We start from the raw sequence: 17,206 nt of genomic DNA, 5'->3' as shown, positions 1-17,206 counted from the left end.
AGTGAGATTTGAAGCACGTGACCACGTTTGTGTTATGTGAAATTGTAGGAGTGCGTTCTTCCTTAGTCTTTCGTGTTCCAAAAACGTTTATACAATTGGTGCAATACGAAATGTTATAATGGAAGCAAGGGAAATATACAAAGCACCATAGTCCAGTCGAGCGTTGGGTGTAAGCCGAATTTAGCTACCGGAATGACACTGCGTCATGTTTGGCGTCCACAAGTACGGTAATGGCTCTAGAAATTTCAAAAACAATACTACTGCAGAAGCACTTGAAAATTTCTCTCGTTGTGATACACTTTACACAGGTTTGCGATATCCTAAAATCGAACAGCCTTTTTGGTGACCTTGAGTATCCACTCACTTTATCAAGTCAGCCATACTGAGGATTTGCGAGAAAGCACACTAGACATAGAGATCTTCAGCGATCCTTGGTGATGCAAAACACGCTCGTTATCGAAGAATCGATTCCACTCGGCGAATACTAATCCGGCAAGTGTTTGATTTCAAAACACGCGCCGAAACGTATGCGCCCGGACCGCTAAGAGTCGTTTTATAACAGCAACAACCTTGATCAGTTTCTAGTCCTTCGGAACTGTATGTACTCCATCGTCAGGAAATGGATTGCTGGTGTTTTACTGATCTACGGTTTCACTTCGTTGTCAGTTCTGTTTGCTCGAGAAATGGGACGAAAGAAGAGGAAGCAGCTTAAGCCTTGGTGCTGGTGAGTTGTTCTCCTCGTTAGGTAATCTCTCTTAAGGTACTGCAACCGGGAGTTTGATGATGAAAAAATACTTATTCAACATCAAAAAGCGAAGCATTTTAAATGTCCTTTCTGCCACCGGAAACTGTTTACCGGACCAGGACTTTCAATCCATTGTAACCAGGTGCACAAAGAGAAACTGGATAAAATTCCAAATGCCTTACCAAATCGAACAAGTACAGTGATAGATATCTACGGAATGGTTGGCATCCCGGAGGTCGACCTCATCGAACATGAGCGGCAGAAATTGGGGATAGAAGGTGAGCCTCGTGGTTTGCGTGGTACTAATATGTTAGACGAGGAACCTCCGGAGAAGATGAGCAAGGAGGATGAAGGTCCTTCGTTCTACCCCCCGTTACCACCGGCATTGCCCTTCCTCCCAGGATTTGCTCCCCCAATGGCAGGATACCCTCCAATAGGAAGTAGGTTTCTCACGTTCCTCAGCGTCTCACCTTTCAGTTTTACCAGCGGTTCATATGCATCCGCCAGCAAGGTAAGTGGCGTGTTATGCTTAATCAGCTTGTAGTACGTTGCAAATACCACCTCCCCCGCCTCCCCCTCCACCGTCGGCCCCAGCCCCTCCTCCCCCAGTACCGAGCTCTGTCGCTGATCAAGTATGTTGGTCTTTGTGAAACCTCATGTCCTTAGTCACCTACAGTTACTCCAAAGGCAACCTTCCCCGCTTATTCTTCGCCTGGTAACGCAGTGAAGACCCAGGTACCCAAGGTACCTAAACCAACTTCTGGGGTTAATGGAGTTACTGTGGAACTTATCCACCCGAGTGACGATCTGTCTTTGGTAAGTTACCAGTTTTTTGGTTCACCTCTTGCAGGAAGAACTTCGCGCTGAAGTCGGTCGGTACAAGCGCTTGCTGGAGGCAGCGTGTGCCCCCCCGCCACCACCCGTGTGTGTTCCCGCGCAGATGCCCTTGACGGGAGCCGTTGCACCGGTTGGTCTGGCGCCTCCCATGGTCGTGCCGCATACTACACCAATGTTGTATCCACCAGCACCTCCCCACTTGCTCCCACAGATGCAGATGGGTGGCGCCCCGGGGTTTGTGCCACCTGCGGGTAAGTTCGCTTTTCTTCGTGCGGTTCAACAGCGCATACCATCATCTGGTCGCCATTGCACTTATCTGTTACCAGCTGGGTTGTCCGCAGGTTCTACGGTAATTATCAGATGAGTCAAAAGTTTCTGGTACCTTGGTCTTATGAGCGGAGTAGCTCTGTTGATTCCCGAATTGCCTCCAAATTTGAAGGAGTGAAGGAACTTGGGGGTTGAGATTGTCAGGTCTTTCGCACCTGGCTCTCGGAAGGCAAGAGAGATTTCTGTCGGGTTTGAGTTTATGGGCCACATCTCTATACCGTCATATCTCCTAATGGCGTGCGTATAGGTTCTCCACGACTATAGTGTCATTTGACTTCAAGTGTGCGTTTACCTGTGTCGTTATTTGTTAGGACGTTTGCGTGGCGGAGTGTGTCCCAGAAGTTCGTCAATATCGCGAATGCTTATTGGGAGCTCTTTGAAAGCTTTCATACAAACAGGTTGTCCACTGTTCCCGTATTAGTTTAGTTTCGTAATCGATGAGGCTAGAATTTTATCTCCAAAGTCTTCAGATATATGGTGAAGACCTTGTCTACCTGAAATGCGCAGACATTGTTTTTCGTTTTTGGAGCAAGAAGTCCAAGCAAAACTAAAACGCTGGCCGGTCTCGTCCATTCTCCCATCCTTTGCTTCGCATCCACGTCCCAATGTTGAGTTCAGTGTTTGGATATTCCTCTAAGTATTCGAGAGGTGATAGTGGAGTTGTGGGCACTATGACTTTTGTAATTTGCGTTGGTTCTGACGGTAGTATGACATGAAGGAAACTCAATAATCTCAAGGACCGGAATTGCTTTTGCCAGCTCTCTGTAGATACGCTATCAAAAAGGCATATTCACTTTCAAAGGACGCGTATATCAGACTACACTGCTTACTATATTATTGTATGGCTGACATCTGGCGGAGGATCTAGACATTTCGGAACTGAAGCTTCCGTCCGTTGGATGCAAAGTATTTCAAATGTTAGATTTAAGTTTAAATTGTACGTTAGCCCTAGGTTCCCTTGCCCGCTCAATTTTTTCCATTATAAGGCTTTATTCAAATTGACGTGGTTCTGCAGCAGTGAACCACGGGTGTTCTCGTCCGGTGTTGGTGTCATTGATGGTGTTGATATTAATGGCGAAGTAATACAACGGAAGGCTAAGATCTACACTTCTTTGGTGTGCGAAATAGCACGACACAGTGTTTGAAATAATAAGTTGCATGGATGACATTTGCTGAGCCTTGAATTTGGCGGCTAAACTTGATCAGACTTCTTTGGGTGCGAAATAGCACGACACAGTGTTTGAAATAATAAGTTGCATGGATGACATTTGCTGAGCCTTGAATTTGGCGGCTAAACTTGATCAGCTCGGTCCTCCGACTCATTTTCGAGCGCCAGGCTGTGATGGTTGACAGCAGATGTGGTACCTGGAACCTTCAGCTTTCAGTGTACCTGTCTTGTTCGCCCCAACGGTTTTGGAAGCAGTAAGTGCGCAACTCTTCCCAGTATCGTGGGTTTACTCTGGACCGTTGAGCGCTTTCCAAATTTCGAAAAGCATACTGGCTAAATGCAACATTCAACGGCCTCAAAGCCAGTGAGTCATGTGAAAAACCAACTGGTTATCTGGATGCACGTACCCTTAGTTCTTTCGTGATTATTGCAGTGGAATTGTGTCTGTGGAGAAAGTAGTCTCTCTCCGTAATAAATGACACCTTGCACTCATTTTTCCGTTACGACGACTTCATGATTCGTCTGCGGACATGGCCCTTGGTCATAGGTAAGCAGCACTATCCGGAATCCTATGGGATACTTGCTGTTTGCCGCTTAGAAAACCGCCTTTATCTGTCACTGGAGCCAGCAGCTTACTTGGACACGGATCTCCAAACGCTTCTGCGACTGCATTGACACTACCAACCTGGGGAGTTCGATAATTCAGATGACGTGACATAGTAGGTACGTGCCAGAAAGGCCAGGCTCACTCTAATTTCATCCCTTGTGGCTTGTGATCGACATACAACGTAGTTTAATGGATCGTTTTGTAATTTGATGGGTCCGCGAGTTTTTGGTCAGGATGCCGTTCAATATTTGATGACTGGAACCTGGAAACCATAGTCCAATTTGGTTGCGGTTAACAAATTCAGGACGAGGTAATCCGGAGTCGGGTTTCCAACTGTAGCGCATCCCTCTACTGAGGAGAGCATACAATGAGTAGTACGGTGACTTAGTGCTGCGTAATATCGATATCTTCGGCTTTATATGCCCAGCTGAGTGGCGCGAAGAGGACGGACAAAGTGGTTTGGTAAAGTGTCGAAGTAATTTGGTGCGCCTGACATCGCGTGAATTTGCGCTTACTGCTTACAGCCATTCATCGTGAATTGCACCAGTTGTTGCTTTAGAAACATGAAACGCTCCGCTGTTTCAGAGGCGGACAGCACAAGGATAAGTAAGTTTAATAAAATGTGAAATGTGCAGCCTCAGCTCAATGGGACCCAGTGACTTACTATCAGAAGTGTCATGGCCTGGACCCAATCTCGGCGTCTCGACTGCTCCGGCTGCTTCGACAACCCCTGTGATTCCTTCGAGTGGCACGGCTAAACTATCGTTTTCATTTGTGATCACCGAATGGAGAAAATCAGCTGCAGTGAAAATGCTTACACCGGCTTTCACTTAACCAACTTTGTGAGATTCATTGTTTTTGACGTGTTATGCATTTAACTGTACTCTGACCTTGTATAGCTTATCAATTATTGCTTTCTCAAGCTGTTTCGCATTTGTCGGGTGATATTCTGTTTTTCTTTCTAGCTTTCGGCGTCCCAAGTGTCCCACCCACACCTTCGGCTCTCCCACCGTGGCCGGGAATGCCACCGTTACGCTTTTGACGCAAGTCAGTAGCTCGTATACCTATGCGAACTTGTCTTTTGATCATGTTGTACATTATAATTCCTTAATGTGGAATTACCACAGTTCAACCTGCTTTCCTTCCCTTTTCTTAAGTGTCCGGGAATGCATTATAGGACAAGCTTCCATGCAAGTGCTTATTGGTAGGTCCCGTTCACTGATTCTTATTCAGTGCTACTCCTGAACGCTGAATTCGTTGCCTATCACAAGGCAGATGGAGTAAAAGGTGAGCGGTATTCCATCACGCTAGGGTTACAACTTGCTTGACGGTGGTTCCCACGGTACGTTGTCTGCACCTGGTACTTTTTATGTTTCTCCCTGTAGCTCCGCCCATCGAAGTATGTGGCTTGAGCAGTTCTTTCGCAGTACTGCGCTACGCAGGCTAAATCATAGGTGCTAGGGTAAGTCTGTCTGCTGTTCACGGGGTAAGTTGACCATCTTGTTGGTTTTCGTGTAGGCCAGGTCAGTAGCACCACCACCCACCACGGTTTTATCCTAACAGTCATACGTGACGGAAGGTTCCGTTGGTGAAAATCGGCCAGTAGAATCCTTAATCCATCGTTTTCGACACTAACGCTAATGCTGAACACCGGTCATTCACTATTCTCTGCGTCGGCCGCTTGTTGTATGGGTCTTGTATTTCTGCCGCGGTCTTAGGCTATGAACGAAGTTGAAGTGGGATTTGAACGTGCGGATTTCAGTAAACAGCCAGCGTCCACTTAATTCCGGTAGGTTCAGGTTTGTTCTAGTGGCCGAGTCAACAGTGTGACGCCTTCAACGTTGCTTTGTTGTCTTTTGGAATTCTGGATGAATTCACGTGTATTAGTGAACCACAAATTCTGATGTACTAGTTTAAACTGTAATGAGTACTGGGAAAAGGACGCCTATTCCTCATGATTTAATGACCGTTTTTGGCTCCGAAATGCTTTCATCCACTTCGCACGACATGTTTTCACCAACTTTGTAGTTCGATCGATACGGTTTTCTTTGGTTTGAGTAGCGGAAAGATATGCAGTAGCTGAGTGGCACATCGCGGATGCGTTCACGAAGGTTGACTTTTGCCAAAGAACGTTGAGTCGAATACAAAGTTGGCTAATATTGGAACAAGTAGCGCTGGGTGTTCTTTAGTTCAGTTTACCAGTCATCCGCCCTGGCGCAGCTGCGGGGAGTTTCAAAACAGCTGAAGCTTCCTTTTGTGTATATATTAAGAGGTTAACCAAGCCTTCTTGGGCCCCACCAAGAAACTTGTTTGAAAGAGTGCAAACGAAGTAGTTGGGATATAAAATGATTGGTTGTGCATGGGTGAGGCACGGTCCCAACACATTACGTTCCCTTATCATCACCCTATCGCGGACCGGTTGCGCCTATTTATACTACGCTTCACCTTTTGAGCTAATTCCCTCGATTGCTTTAAACTATCCAATATTTTGCGGTGATTGACGACCAGGGGTGGATCGTTCCCTTATACCCTATCGCGGACCGGTTGCGCCTACATCGCTCAGCTCTTGCCCACTCTGATACCGAGAGGCATAGTATCAAAGCACTAACCGGTGAAATGAACCAAGTTGAGCAGTACTGCCTCCCAGGTTGAGCACGGGGGTACTCTACTCATCAATGGTTGTTGGCCTCAGATGTGCTTCAGCCATACAATCGGTAGCGATTTAAATTGAATGCTGCCGCCTTCACTGCGCAGTCGCCCTGTTTCCCCTTCCCTGAGATAACCAGATGGATTCAATATAAACCAACATCCTATTGCCTCCGCGTTCCACCGTATCCCTTTGACTGGAACCATAGCAGCTGGGACCAAAATACTCCTGGTACATGGTTTACACGGGACTGATTCGATTCTTACGATGATTCCTCCCCCGCCAGAGTTATGGATGCGTGTTCCTGCCGTCCATTTTGGTGACTGCAGTGTCATGTTTGCCGCTCCCGTACTGGAAGTTCCTTTCTGGCCATAATATCATTGTTTCTAAAATATCTGGGCTTGTCCTGTAGAACTTAATTTCTCGGAACAGTGCAATTCAAAGGTACGTACCCCCCCCCCACCAAGCCGTACACCAGCGCACTAGTGTAGGGCGGTCTACAGTGAGTATTCCAACATAGCTAATTCTGGTCCGCTCTGGTGGTGTAACGATCATACTTTCTAACAAGCTTTCAGCGCACCGCTTTTTGTGCAAAGAGAGGTGAACCAGCGGATTAAGACTTTCACAAGTGGTTCAATCAGGAGATATTGACGTCAAGAACACTGCTCATGGTGACTTCCTCGTTGTTCAGCATCATCAACGTTGGGCACCTAGGATCTCGGTCTCAGGGTGGTCGCTTGCTGGCAGGGGTGTGGCGGTACCAGAAAGTTGGAGAACTGGAGAGAAGTAGTTTGGGAGGGCACAGAGCTGTTGCAGATAATCTTCAAAACCTAACTTAGAATGCGTAGTGATTTGGAAACCCCGTACATAATGAAAACTGACCTCTGGGTCGTTGGACGGCCTATTTTTGAACGGTTTGTTTGGTTGTGTAACTTTGATTGGAGTCTAGAGTCCCACAAGTTTTAAACAGTAATGCATCTTTCTGCTTTGAAGCGCCGCCATCTGGTCAGATGAGCTTCCGCTAGTTTTTTTTAATCGATGGGAATAGCTGTGGCACGCGTTGATCAGGTTGCTCTTACGTTGGAAAGAAAGGTGTGTTGCAGAAAATCGAGACCAATGGGCAGTTGTCCTCATTTTCGTAAAAGGTTTCAAATTGACCGTCTTCTCTTTGGAAGGTGTACTCACGCATCTCATAGGGTAGTTTTAGTTTCCCCGTGTGCCGCAACACATCCTCGACCCGTGCTACGCAAGTTCGAGAGCACAAGACAAGATTTCAACCTGGTGGGTTTAGTCGCCTCTAAATTACCTCATCCGTTTGAGCGGCGCCTGAAGTATCGCGGACAAACAGTCGCGATTTTCCTCGACTCTGAATAGCTTGGCTCTAAATACTCTTGATCAGAGGTGAATATCATTCAAGTTCGTAGACATTGATGTCCCGTATAACCATACCTCTGGCCCATTTAGGTTATAAAAGGTTTCCGAATGCTTCTATACAGGTAAAAGAGTTCGTTGATTTTGTTCACTTTCGCCGTCAATATCATCATGGAGTGCATGCCTCAAAGATATATGAGTATAATTATCGAAATCGTCCAAAAATTGTCCACATATGCGGACGAATCTGCCTTTGGCGGTCATTTGTGCGGAGTATCGGTAGTGGTTCGGCATACATTTTGTACCTTCAAAATGCGAATTCGTACTTCAAGATTTCCCATCGTTCCCTATCGTCCTTCAGAATGAGGAACTTGAGTTGGTTCACATGAGTCGTGATTGTGTAGTAACTCATGAGACTGAGACGCAGCAACGTCCACCAACTCGCGTTCTCTATGACACCACAAACGGATCTCACTGATTCTAAAGGACCACGTATGTAAGGTAACTGCAATTTATGGTTGTGACACTTGCCTCTTCAAATTTTCGATCGCCCGTATCCGTACCAAGATATAGCCGGCTACAGCGAGTACGCGACTAATCGCACAAGTGGTTGATGATATAAAGATAGTAATCGTTCAACCGTAACATCCTTTTGGTGCCTAACTGCCATGCGACCTGAAGGAAGCACGAGGGCTGGGATTACCAGGTTGCCCAAGCCTTGACAGCAGAAGCCGACAGAAAGAGGTCGGTTCGAACCGCGGACTTTTCCGTCAGTAAATTCGCGCTCATCCGCATGCCTGGGTTTCGTCATTCTGGTGGCATTTTGAGCCTCAGAAACATAGAGGAGAGTTTCTTTCTAGTTTGCTTTCTGAAACTGCTCTCTGAATCCATTAAAGTGCACTGGTCTTCGGGGAGATATTTTGCTGATGTTACGGCAGCGAAGCATCGGTGTTGAACAGTGATTTCATACTGTTGATGACGATTAGCTGATGCTACATGTCCTGTAGTGCGCAATCGTTTACTTGCGTTTTGGTATGTATTGCTCTCTTTTAGTGGAATGGGTTCGCTCCATTTATGTCAATAACTGAAACAACCGAGGAACAGCGGCCTATGATGAGTTGCCTCACGTATTCATGTGATTTCTACTGTAATGGGTTGTTTGATGTGACTTTGTTTCCGATATGGCTACATTCGCTGTCGTCACCGCTGCTGGCTCCATTTTCCTCATCTCGTTTCTAGTAATATCATTTGTTACCAACCTTTTCATCCCTGCCCAGCGCACAATTTGACATCTTCAGTCAGCGCGGGCCTAGCAGTTAAATTCCAGACTGAGTGAAATAGTTTTATCCTTGTACACAATTGGCATATTTTGTTTGTATGTTTTCCTGTTCGGGATGAGCCATATCAGGTGGGTAACTTGCATGAATAACGGTGAGTGGACATTCTCAACAAGTGAAATTTGTACCTTTGAATCGTTGCATCATTTGTTCTCAATAAAGTCCTTGCTGTTCGTTACTCTTTGTAATTCGGCGATTAGTGGGGTGACGCGTCGAATGAAGTTGCCAATTCGGTACTCGGTGGATGCTTTGTGTCGCGGATTAGTTGTGCATACCGGTAATCATGTACTCCATCAGGTGAGCGAACAGAATTCTCGTGACCGGTTTTCTCCCTAATCACGCGCATGGTCGCGTCTGATCGCGTACGGTGGGTAGTAGACGTGCAGGATTTTCACAGGTAGTTTGTGGGTTCACAGGAGGTGGTGCCGTACGAACAGTTCATCTTCAGTTGTATGTGATTGCCAGTAGAAAAACGCTAACGTTTTTCAAGACCATCAGGGGTGGATCGTCTTCAACGGACAACAGAGCTGTGAAACGCGGTCGGAGTTTTAAAATTCATTTCGGCGGTTCTGGCCCAGGACGAGTGGAACGTAGGACGTGAGCTCACTGAGGACAGTCGGAAAGTCAACTTTTCGTCCCACGGCTTCTTACTTAGATTATGAGGTGTCTGTAGCACGAGACCGGTCAAATTAGAAGCCTGCTGAGAATCCTGGTCGACTTCATTGCCCTCTTTCACGGTACTCAGTTCAGCCTAACTTGCGAATGCCCAATCCATCCGGGCTTTCTGAGTGAGGAACTTGTTAAGTGATTTTGGGCATGAGGTCTGCGTACGGCGTGAGAATCGTCATTTAAGGTCTCGTTATCGTGAGGACACAGGAGTGTTCCTAGGAAGTGTTTGGAATGTTTATGGAGGCCGCTTGTCCTCACATGATCCCGTGTTTATAGATAGCTGCGCTAGGTTGCGACTACCCCTTGATGCCACTCAAGAGTGACATGATTGGATGGTTCCAGATGGCAGGCGACTCGGTTCCAACAGCAGCTTCCGGTTGGCTACCTGGTCTTGTGTTTAACTGTAGGTGCGCTGGACCGCAAGCCTGTGTCTGATTTAACGTTAGGTATTCATATGGACGCATCAGATGGAAGGGATGAAGGGAGCGTGGTCACCGGACGCGCTTTATAGCGCTGTTGGGAGTACCTTAGCTTCAGTCGAACAAACTGATCAGATCAGCTACGGGGTAGCACGTGTGCTATGCTAAGGCAGCTGCACTACTACCAGCCTCTTCTGGAAGTGGTACTTCGTTTGCCTGGTGATCTAATATCGAGGGGTAGATTCCTTCTCGCAGGGGCCCTTTACCAAACTAGACGAGGGAGTGGTCAGCTGATGGCAGGGCCACGGGTTATGGTAGCCGTAAGAAAACAACTCAGCAAAAATGTCGATCAGCAAACCAGGCAACAGGCCACTTACTCTTGGGGTCCTTTTCGTCCAAGTGGTTCGTTTGCTATATTCCTTGGCCATGTTCTGTCGTCTCCTAAACTGACGCCATCATCGGTTAATTTGTCCCACTGCTGTGGAAATAAGGTCTTCCATGTAGGACCTATTCGCGATCTTATGCGCAAGGTCATTTCGTGTTCCATGTTTAAATGCTGAAGCAATGTCCAGACAAGACAAATTGTCTTGCTTTTAAAGACACGCTCCATGTCTCCGGTAATGAACATCCTAAGCTGAGCGCATTTTGTTAGCTGCTCTGAGATTGATCGACCGCTGAAGCTACCGTCAAATTCAGGCAAGGCTAAAACGTCCCAGTAAGCGTGCCTATATTCATGGGTTTGGCGATACTGCGTTACTTCAAGGAAGGGGCCCTAAAAAGTAAACGTCCCAGAACGTTTGGCGGTGCCCGGTGCTCATCATCCAATACGGTCGAAATATTGTTAAAACCCAACAGGGGACCAGTATGAATCGAACACGTCTGCTATTCGCGGAGGCCCCGTGATTGGGACATTCCCGCAGGTCCAAACTCTTGAATCGTTGGCTTCCAGAATAGTTCTCCAAGAAAACTATACCGTCCATTGGCTTACGGGTGGTAGGGAGACTAGGAGCAGTAGTGGATGCTCCCAACCGACAACGCAGGGCGACTAATCGGGTTCTCGCCATCAACTGTTTTTGGCCAGCACATAGTAGTAGTAATTTTGCCTTAATTGACTTGATCATGTTAGTCTGAATCGCTTTGATCTGGTCTGAATAGCTGCAAGAACAGTTAGCATTCGTCGTTTTTCTAGTAGTCACTCCGTTATCTCAATTGGAAACCGTGATCTCAAAAAATCAGCGGGATTTACCGTGCGGGCAAACCAACAAGTGGCATTTGAAATTTGCTTATGGAAACCCCATAAACTAAATGCAGCTACAACCACAGTACGACGAGTACGCGGTTATTACAGCTGACAATGATGATGAGGAACTGTATATCAGATCATCGTAATGCTAACTTTTATTTCACCACCAACTTGTACGGTGGACTGGTTAACCACCCGTAATTATATCATGGCCCAGCTGTGGCACCTGTCTCTGACGATTCCGAATTGGAATCACCTGGTACGTGCTGTGGATGTGAACCACACGGGAACAGTGTACGGCACCGACACAAAGGATACGGATTAGACATGTATGCCGGAGAAGGCACAGGTGTTTTTGGATGCTGACCAAAGTCATTCCGTCCTTCGGGGTACACTTTACACCCACGTCATGCAGTCACTGAACGCGACACTTAAAATCCAAGGACAGGTATTGGAAGTTGTGACTGACATTGAGTGCGCGGATCTGCAAGGCTCGGGCCGCGTTACTAATTTGACAGGTATTGGAAGTTGTGACATGAGTTGAGTGCGCGGATCTGCAAGGCTCGGGCCGCGTTACTAATTTGAGACACCTATGGCGTCAGAGTGGTGTATCTCTGAATCCAAAGTCCTATGGTCAATGATAAATGAGATCCTTCTAGATTACTAAACCCTGAATGCCACCTCGAGCTTTTCGGAGTAACTCAACACCACAAAGTAAAGCTAAGCTAAGCTAAAAAAAAAAAGACTTGGTGATCAGCCTAGAAAGAAATAACGACTCATAGTAGTGAATTATAGGATTCCTTATTGCATTTCTGACATTTGAAACAAGGTTATTGTGGTTACGGAATAGTTCTCGCACAACGTCAACTCCAACAGCTGGGGTAGGAGCAAAAACTTTCGGCAGGGCTGGGAAGTCTCCCGAGGAACGTAAACGACAACTCAAAAACTCTTCTTCCACGGGATGCAACTGACTGGGCACGATTAAACTATGTAGCGGTCCGCCCAAGGCGGATGTTATTGGTGTTTGCCTTCCGGTATTTGATTCCGCCGGATGCCGTCGACCCATCTCCTTTAGAGTAGAAACTGCAATGACTTGGTCTTTTGAGCCGATACGAGCCAAACCGATTGCCAAACAATCAGACGATAGCCCGATATCACCTGGAGAGCGGCGCTCAATAACCTGCAATAGCTGATAGGCTGCATGTCCACAGGACATATATCTCGGAGGTTCGTAAACTTTTCGTTCTCGAAGTATGTTTTCAGCCGACCTCTCTTTGACCTGAAAAGAGTCGAGAGGGGAGACTAAATAAATACATGGTACATTAATAGACGGTGATGAAAGTGATATCAGAAGATGATAAACAGAGCGTAACAGTTTCGTCATGCCTCTTAGATGATATAATTCCCGTTTAATCAGGGCCAAGGGTTAGGCTGAGTCGATACAGCGTTTACTCCATTTTCAGAATGAAAAAAATCGTTCACGTGTAACATTTTCGGCGCCTAGCTGCCATGCCACCAGAAGGAGACCTGGGATACTGCCAGGTTGCCCAAGTCTTGACAGGGGAAATCGAGATGCATAGGCCGGGTTCGAACCTACCGGTCAGTAAACTCGCGCTCTAACTACTGAGCCACATCGCCTCCCAGAATAGGAGGGGACGATTCGGTTACAAGCTAGGAATGGTGCTGATAGGTTCAGTATGAACGACATTTGGATGTAGCACCTCCTAAGGGGCCGCAAACAGACGTGACCTTGGGTAGAGAGGCATTGGGAACATAATTAACCAACGTCCCCACCAGTATCCCCCAATAATGATCACGCAAACAGTTGAAGCCTGTTGTCTTGAGCTCAGTGGGCGTTTGTCAATTTCGCTAGGCGGGCAAAAATAACTTTCCTCGGTCGGACACTACCTTTCGTCGTTGTCCCACCTTAAAAAAGTTCCACTATGTTTGATTAGATACTGTCTGCCTTAAGGGAGTGGACGCACTGAAACATTTGAGTTTCTTAGTAGTGAACGAGACAAAGCAGACAGCGCCGATAACCCCGACCAAGAAATACCGCAAGTTCAATCGACCCAACAAGCGAACTTAGAAGACGTAATTTAAGGAATACTGATAGTTTAGGTGTCAAGGTGAGAGGTCACTAGGATGTCAGCTAATCAGAACACTGCAGCTGCCGATGAAAAAAGGTGCTTAAGCTTCTACTAAGAAAACTACATCCGAGTCCCACTTTCGATCCGTGCGACGCAGAGTGTATGCGATCCTAAAAGTAAGTTGTCGTATGGATCTGTTCTGCTTCAGTTGCAGGATGGAGTCCAGAAATCCACTTCGGACCTCATAATTGGTCATGACAGAAGAACATAACGGCGAAATAAGCGTGTTGATAAAAAATAATCAGGATGTGTAGGCAATAAAACAAAGACAAAATATATCGAGAATTAGAGGCAGAAGAGCAAGTAAGTTACCAATGGGATGAAACTTGCCTTAATGTCTAACAAACATAACGTGTGAAGCCCAGCAGAAAAGTTCCACAGTAACTTGTCGTAAAAGCTATCTGGCGTGCCAAGCTCGTCCCAAAACGGTATTGAAACGGTTGCTCCGAAATTGTACAACTGTAGACCACAACAGCCAACAGCAGTCATGATAGATGTGTTATGAATTATTTTGAACTGAATACCGGAATCGACTGCACGGAGGACGAGATCTAAAGGCTGGCTGAAGCACGTTCATTTACCACCAACCTGTATGTGTCGTGGCACTTAGTGGATCCCCAATGACGATGAAGACAACGTCATGGTTTTTTGCTTTCTGAATGATTTCATCAGTCTCTTCCACGAGTTCTCGATCGGCCGATTTGACATCTTTCCCCGTAAGCTCCTTTAGTGCCTCCACAAATCCTGGCATGATGGATGTATACGCGTCCAAGTAGAGAAAGTTCGCCTGTTTGATGGCTTTCAGGCCATTGCAGGTCAAATCATCGATTGACGCGAGACCCGCACCAACGAAAGTTAACATAGTCAAGCAGTGTTGTTTGCTGCGGAGCAGAAAGACAGCGAAGTTATGCTCAAATTAGATGCGATAACCGAAATATGGGAACTTAGTAAGTCACTTGCCCGACTTTAAGGGGACCGGCTGCTGTAAGAAAATAAGTTTTCGGAGGATGCCCCGTGACTGTATCTTGAGAGCGGCGGGGGAAACCCCCGGAGCCGCTGAACAGGGTTACTTGTGGGGACCTGGATGACAATATTCACCCAATGGTTCAGATCTGTTATGACATGCTTCCCGGTGAGCCCGAATCCCTCACCTACCCTCAAATATCTTGACGTGTCAAAAAGTACACCGGAGAAAGGGTGCCGTCAGTTAGTCACAGATGAGAGCAAAACATCCAAGCAGTTGTCCATTTTTATCGGTAGCTTTCCAGGGTTTCAAACAGAAAACGGCAGAATGAGAAAAACAGATCAGAAGAACCAATCGATGGGTGTTATTGAGGAAGTATTCGTCGGTTGAGAATACGTACTTTTTCCAGGGATCGATCAGACGACATACGTTGATTGTATTCGCTACTGGTGTGCGCCGAGGACCGGGCAGTCGGAGATGACACAAAGGGACATGAATGTCACCGATGGCTCAGACACACCATTTCTTTGGTCTGTGCTTCATTACGGATCTTGGTCTTTATGCAGGTTTCTTGGGAACAGGCATTCAACTGTAAAGCATGCCTGATGGTGCAACGAGTAAACTGCAATTTTACGGCGTAAGTTCAGCAGTTGGATATGGCACCCGTGTCCGTTGAGCGAAACCATCAACGGCGGAAACGATTCATTGAAAAAGAAATGGCTTGGATCATCGGCCTGAGCACTTTCAACAACAGTCCAACTGGCCAAACAGTTGCTCGATCAAATTCCCCACCAGAGCGGGGACTTAGACAATTAACTTGGAACCTCCGACGGCATCGGAAATACATTTTGTCCCCCAAACCTTATCGGGGCGATTGTCCTGACGTACGCCCACAAGCTCAAGTTGAGGATTGGGGTAAAATCTTCAGCCGGTGCTTGTCTAAATTATTCCCCTCTACTTACGTAAAAGAGACTGTCTAAGGCAAATGGAGTCAGTCGATAGCAGTGCCCAACCTCAAAGCAGGTGCTATCAAGGGGAATTAGACTGATTCACGTTGTAACTACACTCATTGCGTCGCTTATTTTGCTTCGCCTCACGAGGACATGTGAAGACGGGACCCAAACACAGTAGGCAGTATGGGAACTCTACAATCATGGTGTCCCTTGACTCCAAGGTTTGTACTCTTTGGCAGCTTGAGATAACTCAGAGGTTAAGGCGCCAGCTTACGGGCTGAAATGTTCCCAGTTTGAAACCAGCCTCAACATTCAGACTGCTCCTGTTTAGGCTTGGGCGATCTGACAGTATCCCAGCCATTGTGTCTCCATCCATTGGCATGACAGCTGAACGACTTAAACCTAACATCTATAACGATGTAAAATAGTGTACACTCTCCTGCTCGATTTCGTCACTAATGAGCGATGGGACGAACTTTGGAGCTTTCCAAGATCCTGGTCATCGAAGTGAGAATGTTATCAAAGTGCAGTATGTAGAAGGTATTGTTCTCATTTCTGGAGAAAGGTGCTAGGCGCAAGCATCACTAGAAATGCTGACCGCCGTCCAGTTCTTCGGTATGTGTTTCACATCCAAAGTATGCGATCACGCTGTGGGATATACAGCCTTCAAACTAAAATTCAAAGAGTGATATCGGAAGTTGTTGACCGTTCAAGACATGCACATGTCATGAAGTTCAAGTTCTTGAGAACAATCTCAGAGTGCTCGGAACGTCCTGAGATCCATGAACTCACGGATTCACGGATTGATACAACCTGAAAGGCACAAGTGAAAAAAGGGTGTAGCACTGCTCTTTATGTTCTCAGCGCGGGGCAGTATGCTCGCCAGCGCGAGGATTCGCATAAATAAATGTCTAATAGTGCTTTAAATTGGGTTCGAGAAGGAGCGTGTACAACCGTCGGAGGAAGGTCATTCCACGCAGCTACTACCCGAAATGAAAAAAAGTTTTGTCTAGTGAATAATGAATGTGTGAGCTTGAAAATTTTCTTACTATGCCCTCGCCGGGTGTTTGCTGGGTCAACGGTAAAAAACCTGTTTGCCAAGCTTTGTTTTGTCTATGTGTGCCCTGAGCTTGAAAATTTTCTTACTATGTCCTCGCCGGGTGTTTGCTGGGTCAACGGTAAAAAACCTGTTTGCCTTGCCTTGTTCAAACAGGGCGTAGGTAAGAATTAGGTCTCCTCGGAGGCGACGGTACTCCAGGGGAAAGAGATCAAGCGTCGCGAGACACGTTTCGTAGTCCACGGACTTGAGGCCGGCAACCATTCTCGTGGCGGCCCGCTGGACACGCTCAATGAGGGTAACGTCTTTCGTACGTCCTGAGTAGACAACTTGGTTGGCGTACTCCAGGAGCGGTCTGACGTAGGCCCCATAGAGCATTTGGAAGTCCATGCGAGTAATACGGGAGAAGGTACGTCGGATCATACGTGTAGTGGGGTAAAAATGTAATACGGGCAAGTGGTAGCAGGAGACGCAGAATTACAGTGTGCAGTGAGGCTTATGCGACTCACTAGTGTTGCAGATGAAGCAGGTTCGAGTATAAAAGTTACTTGGGAAACGAGTTCACGCATACTGAGCAATAATTGACTGATTTGGTGATGAGTACGATTAAAAGCACCGAGCTCTTTACATCTGGCAGAAGGTTCGGCAGATTGCAATCAACGCCTTCCGGTGGTGGCCGGGGACAAATGAAGGTTGATTGTGGTTGTCGGTA

The 17,206-nt window shown here is 46.7% G+C and overlaps 2 protein-coding genes across 2 annotated transcripts; one reads left to right on the top strand and one right to left on the bottom strand.

Annotated features, from left to right (window-relative positions):
• Positions 1-686: 686 nt before the first annotated feature.
• Positions 687-8,193, top strand: T265_13166 (hypothetical protein; the record flags this gene model as incomplete). Its single annotated transcript, XM_009167536.1, has 11 exons — positions 687-724; positions 761-1,023; positions 1,060-1,185; positions 1,223-1,256; positions 1,290-1,377; positions 1,412-1,561; positions 1,596-1,833; positions 3,288-3,441; positions 4,650-4,888; positions 4,918-4,978; positions 8,130-8,193. Coding segments are annotated over 11 exons (1,455 nt in total), but the record flags the coding sequence as incomplete, so codon positions are not given.
• A 3,907-nt stretch (positions 8,194-12,100) lies between these two features.
• On the bottom strand, positions 12,101-14,382 carry T265_03076 (hypothetical protein; the record flags this gene model as incomplete). Its single annotated transcript, XM_009167481.1, is given in 3 exon segments — positions 12,101-12,649; positions 13,833-14,082; positions 14,102-14,382. The coding sequence occupies 3 exon segments, from the start codon at positions 14,380-14,382 to the stop codon at positions 12,101-12,103; spliced, it is 1,080 nt and encodes a 359-aa protein (XP_009165745.1).
• Between the last annotated feature and the right edge of the window lie 2,824 nt (positions 14,383-17,206).

This window comes from Opisthorchis viverrini (assembly GCF_000715545.1).
Source record: "Opisthorchis viverrini unplaced genomic scaffold opera_v5_42, whole genome shotgun sequence".
In the NCBI taxonomy this organism is placed as follows: Eukaryota; Metazoa; Platyhelminthes; class Trematoda; order Opisthorchiida; family Opisthorchiidae; genus Opisthorchis; species Opisthorchis viverrini.
This window is presented reverse-complemented; position numbering and strand designations above follow the sequence as displayed.